General features: G+C 34.9%; 1 protein-coding gene across 2 annotated transcripts in view; it reads right to left on the bottom strand.

Moving 5' to 3' along the window:
• The window catches only part of ZC2HC1A (zinc finger C2HC-type containing 1A), a 56447-nt gene that overhangs the window by 37232 nt on the left and 6842 nt on the right, over positions 1 to 12373 (bottom strand). For both annotated transcript variants that reach the window (XM_008255684.5, XM_002710650.6), the window contains exons 2-4: positions 9169 to 9245; positions 6375 to 6491; positions 3663 to 3804 (exon numbers count right to left, since the gene is read on the bottom strand). In XM_008255684.5, coding sequence (XP_008253906.2) covers positions 3663 to 3804; positions 6375 to 6491; positions 9169 to 9245 — 336 coding nt within the window. The remainder of the gene's footprint in view (positions 1 to 3662; positions 3805 to 6374; positions 6492 to 9168; positions 9246 to 12373) is intronic.

The raw sequence follows: 12373 nt of genomic DNA, 5'->3' as shown, positions 1-12373 counted from the left end.
AAGCAAAAGCACCTACTTATTTTTTTCCATTATTTCTTTTTATTCAAACAACACCAAATGATGGATATAATTAGACAATTGTCAAATTTTTTGTATGCAGTACAGTGCCTCACATTTGCTTCATTCTTTTTTTTTAAACTTTTATTTAATAAATATAAATTTCAAAAGTACAACTTTTGGGTTATAGAGGCTTTTTCCCCCCATAACCTCCCTCCTACCTGCAACCATTCCATCTCCCACTCCCTCTCCCATCCCATTCTTCATCAAGATTCATTTTCAATTATCTTTACATACAGAAGATCAATTTAGTATATACTAAGTAAAGATTGCAACAGTTTGCACCCACACAGAAACACAAAGTGTAAAGTACTGTTTGAGTACTAGTTACACCGTTAATTCATAGTGCAACACATTAAGGACAGAGATCCTACATGGGGAGTAAGTGCACAGTGACTCCTGTTGTTGATGTAACAATTGACACTCTTATTTATGACGTCAGGAATCACCTGAGGCTCTTGTCACAAGCTGCCAAGGCTATGGAAGCCTCTTGAGTTCACAAACTCTGATCTTATTTAGAAAGGCCATAGTCAAAGTGGAAGTTCTCTCCTCCCTTCAGAGAAAGGTACCTCCTTCTTTGATGACCTGTTCTTTCTGCTGGGATCTCATACACAGAGATCTTTCATTTAGGTTGTTTTTTTGTTTGTTTGTTTGTTTTTTGCCACAGTGTCTTGGCTTTCCATGCCTGAAATGGGCTTTTTAGCCAGATCTGAAGGCCTTAAGGGCTGATTCTGAGGCCAGAAAAAGCACCTATTTCTTTATAAAAGCTTAACATGACTTATCCAGGAGCTGGCACTGTGGCACAGCGGATTAAAGCCCAGGTCTGCAGTGCTGGCATCCCATGTGGGCGCCGGTTCAAGTCCCAGCTGCTCCACATCCAATTCAGCTCTCTGCTGTGGCCTGGGAAAGCAGCAGAGGATGGCCCAACTCCTTGGGCCCCTGCACCCACGTAGGAGACCCGGAGGAAGCTCTTGGCTCCTGGCTTCGGATTGGTGCAGCTCCAGCCATTGTGGTCAACTGGGGAGTGAACCAGAGGATGGAAGACCTCTCTCTCTGCCTCTGCTTCTCTCTCTGTGTAACTCTGACTTTCAAATAAATAAATAAAAAAAAATTTAAAAACATTACTTATCCAAAGTTAGCAAAGACTCTTAAGCAAAAAAAATCTGGGGCCGACTCTGTGGTGCAGCAGGTTAAAGCCCTGGCCTGAAGCACCGGCATCCCATATGGGTGCCGGTTCTAGTCCCAGCTACTCCTGATTCAGCTCTCTGCTATAGCCTGGGATAGCAATAGAAGATGGCCCAACTCCTTGGGTCCCTGCACCCACGTGGGAGACCTGGAAGAAGCTCTTGGCTTCGGATCAGTGAAGCTCCAGCCATTGTGGCCATCTGGAGAGTGAACCAGCAGATGGAAGACCTCTCTCTCTGTCTCTACCTCTCTCTGTAACGCTTTCAAATAAATAAAATAAATCTTAAAAAAAAATCTAATGTTAGCATATAATAAATAAGAATTTTTTCTAGCTGAGGAGGAAAGAAAATAAAAGATAAATCCTCTCAAACAGTATTTTTCACTTTGTGTTTCTGTGTGGGTGCAAACTGTTGAAATCTTTATTTAATATATACTAAATTGATCTTCTGTATATAAAGAGTATTGAAAATGAATCTTGATGTGAAAGGAAGGGGAGAGGGAGTGGGAGAGGGGAGGGGTGCGGGTGGGAGGGAAGTTATGGGGGGAAAAGCCATTGTAATCCATAAGCTGTACTTTGGAAATTTATATTCATTAAATAAAAGTTAAAAAAAAAAGTATGGACATAAACTTAAAAAAAATGATAAATCCTCTTAACAAAAGGAAAGGATAAGTATAATAAATTGTTATTTCTTTTTATCGAAAGAATATGTTTTCATCTGGATGCTTATCTTATATGATAATTAGTTGAACAATAACACAACAATATAAATGTAACATTAAAATGTTTCAAAAAACACAATATAAATGTAACAAAATGTTTCAAAAAAAAGTGAGTACAACTATGAAATCTTTTATTTCAATTAAATGATGAAGAAACAGTTTAATGGACTTAAAACACCTGTATCTTACAAGACTAAGCAGATGGAATGACTTTTAAAAAAACTTCATTAACATAATTAATTCAAATTTAAGATACAACAAATGTTTCTGAAATAAAAATATGCTCCCAAAATGCAAAGTATATTGTAAATAAAATATCTTTTAAAATTAAATCTAGAAATTGTCACAGAGCCAGCTGTGAAAGATCTCAACCCTGGGAATAGACATAAAAATTTAACAGCATCAAAAAAATCTTAATTTGCTTGAACAGGTTTACTTTTGTATACAGAGCTTGATATTTATAATTTACACACATTTAAGGCTCAGAAGTCTTTCTTGGTTACTAATGAAATAAGACAAAAATCTTTAGTCACAAAGTAGTTATTTTTACCAATCCCCTAAAATTAAAAAATTTCAAAAGTCAAAATTATCCTTAAGAACTGATATTTTTTCTTACTTATTTAGACATGAAAATATAGGTATGTAAAGTAAGATATAATACTAAATACCTTCAAAGCAGAGAGAACTCAACTTCATGGAGAAAATTACAGTAGAATTATAAGAGACATAAGTTAAACTCAAGTATAGTTAATTACCAATCCTCTAAAACAAAAATTGGCAAATTATGGCATGTGCCAAATCCAGCCTGTCAGTTGCCTATTTTTGTAGACAGTTTTATTGGAACACATCTATGCCCACTCATTAACATTTTACCTATGACTCATTTGTTGCACCAGTGACAAAGTTATTACAACAGAGACATTATGGTTTGCAAAGCCTAAAATACTATCTGACCGTTTATGGAAATAGTTTGAAAACTTGCTCTACAATAAAATATTAAAAATAAACCCATCAAGATTTGATTTTTCAATTTTCTCATCGCTAGGAAATAAATCCCTGTCCAAAGTATGAACTGAACTTTAATGTAGCTAACCTGTTACATAAAATAACAACCTCTTAGGCTGAACTAATAAACAATGTCAAAAAATGGTGGTATTCTAAGTTTTTCAGTATCTCAGTAGTTCATACTGGGTTACCAGAATCCTACTTTACTTTCAGTAAATGAACAAAATGAACAAAATGAACTTAGAGCATCACTGATGTAGCCAATCTACATACTAGTTTCCCCACATGAATGGTACAAACAAGTAATATGGTTCTTTTTTCTTTCCAGAGGAGAAAGTACTAAAGTAACAGAACTATCTGGATCATACCTACTGAATGACAACATCTCAAGAGCAAGCATGATTAGATTATATCCTGGCATATTAACATTTACTAGTTGCTATAATTTTTAAAATACTACAATGCTTTATGCTTAACTACAAGTATTAAGATAAAAAGGTCAAGGATTGCTATGTTCTACACTGGTGTTTCTTTATAATCTCAGATGCCTGGATTGTCACCATATTTTAGCAAAACATTTAGAGATAATGCTACATTAAGGTTCCATTATTATAAGTATAACATATAAAATTTATAAAAATCTTATCAATATTATCTGTCCAGATTAGTATTTCTGTCAATAATATCTCATATACCAGGATCGTAGGAAGGTGGAGGAGGAGGAGGAAGTTTTCCACCCTCTTTCAGTGCCTGATCAAGGCCTTTAGCTGCTCGTATGGTGGCAATGAATTCTTCATGTTTTCTTCTCCAATTAGATGGTTTTTTTGGTGGTTCTGGCTATTAAAAAAAAAAGCATCAAAAATCATTTTAGTAAACCAAAATAAAACAAGGTAATAGAATATCATTTTAAATGTTCTATTATCAGAAATCCTTAATCTGAAATCTAAAAATTTCAAAAGAAACTTCATGCAGTCACATTGTATTTTTATGCCATTTTTAACACAACTCTACTTGTAATAGACTAAGTATTACATCCACTTATGCTCCTTGTAAGACTGTATATCTGTTTTCCCATAGTAAGGGTATGTTATAAAACGCTGGCATTTTTAAATGATTGATAGAGTGAAAAACAGTATTCTCTCTGTAGATTCTGTAGATTTAACCCAATTTTATCTTATGGGTGATATCAAGCACCTTTTCATATTGTTGAAAATCATTCGTTTTGCCTGTCCTATGAAGTGTTTATAATTCTAGTCAATTTATTTGGTGTATTACCAGGCATTATTGTAATAATTTCTTCTAACTCTTCAGAGGAGACTATCTTGTCCAAACAATGTGTTTGTCTTTTGATTTGCTAATAGATACTTTGATATGCAGAATTACTTTTAAAATTTAATTTAGTGATCTTTTTTTTGGCCTCTGGATTTGCTGTTACAGTTAGGTAGCCAAGGCCAATCTCATACTAAGGTAAAACAAAAATTTTAAATCTTGTAATCATTTGGAAGTATCCTGGTATATGGCACAACATACATCTACACAGTTGTCCCAGAATCCTTTATTGAATCTTCTCTACACAGAACCCAGACAGCACGTATATCATACCATTAGCCCTTATGGAGTTGGGCCCATTTCTAAACTTCTGTTCCACTGTTCAGACAATCTTGTGCCAAGTGATAGTGTTTTTTTAATTTATTCAGATTTTATACCATATTTAAATATATGAGACAGTATTATTCCTTTATTTCCCTTTTTCAATGTCTCCTGGTTAAGGATAAATGTCTTACCCTTATGGTGGCAGATTACCGAAATCAAAGCCACAGATCTCCCAAAAACTTTGTGAACTTTGTCTTATGGATAGATTGTCCTAAATCTCTCAAGAGCTTTAGGCAGACCCTAAATATATACATAATCTATAGATTATCCCTACCTTTTCAAAAGTGGAGTTTTCACAGCTGTTTTTCCTTACTCTACCTGATATTTGGTAGGATTTCTTGTTACAGGTAAATATATTATGAACTACAAAATATTCAAATCTTTTAAGACACTGCTTCTTAAACTTAATGTACATGCAACTCACCCAGGACTTAGTCCCATTCACATCCTAACTAAGTATGTTTGGGTGGGACCTAAGCATCTACATTTCTAACAAGTCCTAAAATAATGTTGATATTACCACTCCATGGACCACACTTTAGGTAGGGACACAAATAACTACTATTGTAAAGCAATGGTCTTTAACTTGGCTTTTTCCAAAGACTACTTAGTATAACTTACCAAAGAAATCGGATAATTAACATTTATTATCACGGATAATCTTATAATTTCCACAACATCCCCAAAAGTTAGACATCATTATTATCACTAATGTACAGATAAACAGAAGCATAAACAAATTAAGTAACTTTCCCAAAACAACATAATATGTGGCACAGCCAGGCAGTCTGACTCTCATGACAGCTCCCATACCCACTTTGTTACATTTCCCTTACAGGTTTGGTTACTTTATCTACGTTAGCTAATAAATCACACATCTGGCAGGTTAAAAGATAAACTTCAAAAATTCTACTTTATTCAGACTTCACCATCCTTCCCATTAATATTCACAACTGAAAGAGATGAACATCCAATTTCCCTATTAACAAATAATTTCATTAGTAAGATGAATTCTACCTCAGGGGAATGTTCCTTCTGTACTACTGGAAAGCAGGATTTCATTCTAAAAAATCTGTTCAATTGGGTACTTAGCGTCACCTTTTCACGGAAATGACTTGTTGAAATTATGTCAAAATATTCAAGTGATTTATTTATTCTTCACAAAAAATGAGAGATATTAAGGACATTACCACAGCAGAGTCACTGCCTTGGTTCCAAGAAAGAAAATAAGCTGACAATAGCTATACGTGGTCAATTCAACAACTGATAGAATTCTCCCCGCAAAAGTATGAAGCTGATTACAAATACCCCAGAGACTCAAACAAGATAATAAATTTCTATCAAGCTAAGATACCTGTGAATAACTGCTTTACTTTCTGTATACAGAATTAAGAGGTTATACTACTGCCCAGAAACAGTAGAGTTGAAACCTTAATTTATATCTGAAATAACTAGCAATGACTCAGAAAGAATGTGTGAAAACTTTTAAACTACTTCCAGCCTATAGCTGGCAATTGGCTCTCAATGTTAAACAAAACTTCACTCTAAATGAAATTTGAGACAGCACCATGGTCTCCCCTTTGCAGTTTAAAATTTTATTTGAAATAAAATGTTTCATTTTACCCATTTCTAACAATTTCTAAACTGAACACATAACACAGAATTTTGTTCACTTTTTAGTCTAACAGATAATTATCAATTTTTCAACATACATAACAGCAAAATTCACAGCACCCCAAAGATTATATAATTACCCTAGGTTTCAGAGGTTTAACTGTTGGAATATCCGTTCCTTCAGCTCTTTGTCTGCTTGAATCAAAAGTCTTCCGCTTTTTAGTGGCAGTTTTCTGGCAAATAGGCCCATGTTTTTTCTGTAAAGATGAAGAAATGCAGTGTATTTTTTTTGTAAAAACGAAGACTACAAAATTTTATTTAACTGAGATCAGTTTAAAAATCAGTCCAAAAATCTTAGCTCAACTTAAAGACCTGATGATATTTTAAATAATAAGATATACCTTGCCTTTACCATAATTGTTTTAAAATACATATACAAAATGCTATTAAATTATCTTTCTCATAAGAAATCATATAGAAATACTCTTCCAAAAATTTTAGAGTTTTTAAAAATATTCTTCTACTTTTCACATTATTAAGAATAAGAAAAACAATGTAACCAAGTAAGAGCTACTTAAATGAAAAAAAAGTCTTCACCAAATATCTGAACAGATAATGGAAAAAGAATGTTAAATGGAGGAGAACCCATCAGTATTAGGATTACAAACTTTAACAGGAGTACTTTGAATAACCACAATTGAAACAGCACAGGAGTTGGTTAATATACTATTCCTTCCTTTCTAGCACTCAAACTTTCTACATCCCTTCACTGAGGATTTTTCTTGGGCTATCAATGTGCCACTCTTGTAGGTTCTTAAAAATATATATATGGTTATATATACTTGTTAACTCATTTATTTATTTAAGTACATTACCATGCAAACAGTCTTTACTGACTTCCAATTAATCAATAAACATTCTGTCTCCACTATACAAAATATGTTGATCCACCATATCAGTTCCTCTAAAAACACTTTTTTTTGTACTTTGATCAACACTGCAGAAGCTGGAACTATTAAACCTTATTTGGGGAAAAAAATTTCAGATAGATTTATTTGGTGTCATGGAGGCTCTTATGTTTTCAGTACACAATTAGTAACCCAATGTTTTATGTACTTATTTTCAGTTTTCATTATAATTACAGCTATTAGAATAAAATATCTAAGTAATAAAAATGAGGTTAGCAGTACTTTCTAGTAGACTCAGCCATGTCTGTTGTCATAAATTTAGTTGTATGTCAAGTACATGCACTGTTTCCAAACTTGATTCTACAAATTATAGTTGTTATAGTGACAACATCACTTACATAAATATTAGATAAATAAATGGGATTTAAAAGAGCACTTTTATCTGTGAAAACTCATGGAAAATAATGACGGGGCTGCTGTTGTGGTGCAGTGGGTTAACACCCTGGCCTGAAGCACTGGCGTCCCATTAGGCCGCCAGTTCGAGACCCGGCTGCTCCACTTTTGATCCAGCTCTCTGCTATAGCCTGGGAACAGTAGAAGATGGCCCAAGTGCTTGGGCCCCTGCACCCATGCGGGAGACCCGAAGAAGCTGCTGGCTCCTGGCTTCAGATTGGTGCAGCACCGGCTGTTGCGGCCAATTGTGGAGTGAACCATCGGATGGAAGACAGACTGACCTCTCTCTCTCTGCTCTCATTCTCTCTCTGTGTAACTCTGACTTTCAAATAAATAAATCATTAAAAAAAGAAAAATAATGAAATGATAAAAAATCACTGAACCTGAATGTGTGGGCAAGATGTTTTTAAAGGGTTACAAAAAGCCATTATATTCATTAAATAAAAGATAAAAAAAAAAAAGCCATTATTATTTAAAGATGCCTAAAAGCAAAAAGACAATTTAGATCATAAATTCCTCACTTTTTTTTTAAGAAACAAACTGGAAATAGTAAAATGATGCACAGTATATTGTTGCAGATCCATATGTAGCAGATCCATACTCAAAGAAATATTTTTATCCTACATAAAAGTGTATGTGGCACATAGACATGGTTTTTATTATTCCCTATTTAGCTGGTATTTATTAAAATCAGTTAAAAGTGCTTCTATTGGTATATACTAAATACTTAAAAGTATCTAATGAATGAATAAGATACTAGGAGCACTTTTATGCAGAAAAAAATATTTTTCTTTGTAATATTTGAAGCTAATGAACAGTTGAGAGTATAGTATAATGACCTCCCATTTACTTATCACCGTTCAATAATTAAACACAATTTAGCAATGCATTTCATTTGCCCCTGCTTTCTGAAGTACTTTAAAGCAAATCCCAGACAGAATATCATTTTCTATCTGTAAACATATTATCATATTTTTTAAAAAGATTTATTTTATTTGAAAGGCAGAGTTATAGAGAGAAACTAGAGAGTGAGCGCCCCTCAGTTGGTTCACTCCCTAAATGTCTGTAACAGCTGAGACTGGGCCAGGCTGAAGCCAAGAGCTAAGAGCTTCAGCTGAGTCTCCCACTTGGAGGCAGGTGGTAGGGGCCCAAAGCCCTTGGGTCATTTTCCAATATTTTCCCAGACCATTTGCAGTGAGCTGGATAAGAAGTAGAGCAGACAGGCTTCAAATCAGCGCCCCATGAAATGCCAGTGTCAGAGTCGGCGGCTTAACTGGCTGTGCCACAATGCTGGCCCCAAGCATATATTTCTAAAGTGTTTTTTTTTCTGTTTCTGGTAATATCCACACAGAAGTAGGAATAATTTAACACTTTAATAGAGGAGTTCTAAAGATCGAAGTCTGCAGAGTAAGCTGAAAGAATGGCATGGATAGAACTGAGACTCTTTAAAAAGGATACTCTCCAATATCTCTTTGAAAATATTCCATATATTTTTTTCCATGAGGGTTGCTGTAAGAATGGAATAGTTACAACTCTACTAAACCCCAAAAGAAGAGCGAATCAGTTTACTCACTAATGCTACTGGAAAGAACGTTCTTCCACAAATCTTGCAAGGTAACAATTCTCCAACTTGGACAACACTTCCATTCTCTAGAACAGAAAAGAACTTAGTACTTCCCATTGTTCAAATTCTGAAACTCAAATATTAATGTTGTCTTTTAGTTTTATTGGTAGGCTGTCAGCTCTTATGAAAAATTCTTCGATTCATTTTGAAATAAGCAAAATTATCAATTAAAATGGACATAAGACTTATCAGTGACCAAAACAGGCTTTGGTCAATACAGAATAAGGGCAAGTTAAGGACAACTAAACATACTATTGTAAATATTTAGTTTTAAGTATTTTAACGAAATCAATTTATTATATTTTCTTAACAGATTATCTCTGTTATAAATTAGTAAATATAAAACCACATTTATCTTATTAATCTCCAAGGCATGAAGAAATTTAATTGATGTCCACTTAAATCACTTCCTGAGATATCCAGGGAGTTTAGAATAAAAAATAAATAACACTGATTCTGTGTATTACCAGACAATACAAAGTACAATGCTCTAAGGATAATACCACAGTTATGCAAACTGCATATCCTGTATTATGTCAAATGTTCATAACTTTACACATATAATATTAAGACTCATCATATTAGTTATTGGAGATATTTTGATCTCATGAGCCACTAAATAATCCACTAAATAATGAAGAGGTAGTTATACATTTCCCTCCACTAAAATTAATATACCAAGATATCACAAATTTTAACATGAAAATAATCAAAAGAACTAACATTTTGGGGGGAAGTCTACACAACTGAGTCAACTTGTCACTTTATTTTCTGATTAAATTTAAGTCTAATTTATTTCCATAATTTATAATTATTAAAATGACACCTGAATCTGTAACATCTTTCCCATATTTTCAGTTGAATATTTTGCTAGTTTTTAAAATTTTTTACCACATGAAAGATAATCAGAAAAATTCTTTTTAAAGTAACATAAACAAGCTTACAAAAAGAGGCAAATATGACTCCTTATAATTTGTTCCAATACATTTGGTGAGTGCACAGAAAACTAACTAGGTGACCCAAAACAGACAGCAGTGAGAATATATTTAAATACAGTAGCAGAAGATCTTTGTTCTTTCCTTCTTCTAGTACTCCACTGCCCTATTTTACTGGTAGAGAGGTAATGTCTTTATAGTGGCAGTGAAGCGGGAAAAAAAAAAGAAAGATTTGTCTGATTTGTCCTTCTCCAATAGCAGAGACTAGGTTATTTAGGGAGAGCAATCTTATTACCTGTATCACTTAATCCACTAACAATCCAGAAAGTTGAGGCAGCTGCTAGATAGACTCTATTAGGTTCATTAAGAATGTGTTAAAAATGATCAAAGTGATGCCACAGGGTGGTTAACCTATTAAGCTTGCCTGTAGTATTCCTTTAAATAACTAAGCAGTGATTTAAAAACTGATCAACACAAGTTGTTAAAAAGTATTACATATTCTACTTGCTTTAAATTATATTTCCATATATATTTATGAAATAGATGACAAAACAAAATCATTTAAAAATTAACTACTGGGAACAAATAGCTCAGGCCTTGGAATCAGTCACATTTTGTTCCAACAGTATACATTAAAAGACCTAACAGTGTAGTAGAAAAACCACTGGTATCTGGGGACTGGCATTGTGATGCAACAGGTAAAGCCACGACCCATGATGACATTATCCCATGTGAGCACCGGTTGGCATCTAGGTTGCTCCACTCCTGATCCACCTCTCTTGTAAAGCTGCTGAAGATGGCCCAAATGCTTGGGCCCCTTGACACACATGAACTACCAGATGAAACTCCTGGCTCCTGGCTGCAGCTTGGCCCAGCCCTGGCTGTTGTAGCCATCTGGGAAGTGAACCAGCAAATGGAAGATCTCTCTCTGGTTCTCCCTCTCTTTCTAACTTTCAAATAAATACATAAATCTTAATTTTAAAAAAGGAAGGATGAAAAAAGAAAAAGCCCTGGAATTTGTCTTATATTATCTAACTTCAACTACCAGCTCTGTCACTGAGAATTATGAGTCTCTGGGCAAAATGCAAGTATTCAACCTAAGGTTCAGATTTCTCTTTTATAAAAACAAGGAAGTTAGATTAAATGATATATGTGACTGCCATCTCTCTGTAACACATAATTTAACAAAACCTACCTTATGATCACATTGCAAGAAACTACAAGGATAACAAGATACCTTTCTTACTGGTGTTACATACAAAAGAAAAAAAAAAGGAAGCTCGTTATCTATAAAAATGATTAAATTGGAGCTAGCACTGTGGCATAGTGGGCTGAAACTCTGCCTGCAGCGCTGGCATCCCATATGGGTGCTGACTTGTGTCCCAACTGCTCTTCTTCTCATCTAACTCTCTGCTATGGCCTGGGAAAGCAGTCAAAGATGGCCCAAGTGCTTGGACTCCTGCACCTGCACAGGACACCCGGAGGAAGCTCTTGGGTCCTGGCTTTGGACTGGCTCAGTTCTGGCCATTGCAGCCATTTGGGATGGAACCAGCAGATGGAAGATCCTTCTTTCTGTCTCTCCATCTGTAACTCTTATCCCTCAAATAAATAAATAACATCTTTAAAAAAAAAAAAAAGATGAAACCATTTGTGGATGGTGAAATAAACCTTCAAGAACCACGTACTAGGGGCTGGTGCTGTGGCATAGGGGGTAAAGCCACCGCCTGCAATGCCGGCATCCTATAGGGCGCCGGTTCAAGACCTGGCTGTTCCACTTCTGGTCCTGCTCTCTACTATGGCCTGGGAAAGCAGGCCCCTACACCCATGTGGGAAACCCAGAAGAAGCTCCTGGATCCTGGCTTCGGATCAGCCTAGCTCCAGCCATTGCCACCATTGCAGCCATTTGGGGAATGAACCAGCAGATGGAAGACTCCTCTCTCTCTGCCTTTCCTTCTCTCTTTCAAAATAAATTAATAAATCTTTAAATAATAAAAAAAAGAACCATGTACTAATGATGAGAAAACCATCTTACGTGCCTACACAGGAAACTGAGAAACAGAAAAAACCTATACCAAAACACATGATTATCTCTCTCCTTGCTCTTCCTTCACTATCTTCCTTATCTCTTCCTTCACTACATGAAGGAAATGTGTATGTAATCATATGGATTCAGTTTAACATCTGTCAAATAAGGACATCTACTCAATCTGCCTTAAAAG

The sequence above is a fragment of the Oryctolagus cuniculus genome, chromosome 6, assembly GCF_051225735.1.
Source record: "Oryctolagus cuniculus isolate XC-2025 breed Fujian yellow rabbit chromosome 6, ASM5122573v1, whole genome shotgun sequence".
Lineage (NCBI taxonomy): Eukaryota > Metazoa > Chordata > Mammalia > Lagomorpha > Leporidae > Oryctolagus > Oryctolagus cuniculus.
This window is presented reverse-complemented; position numbering and strand designations above follow the sequence as displayed.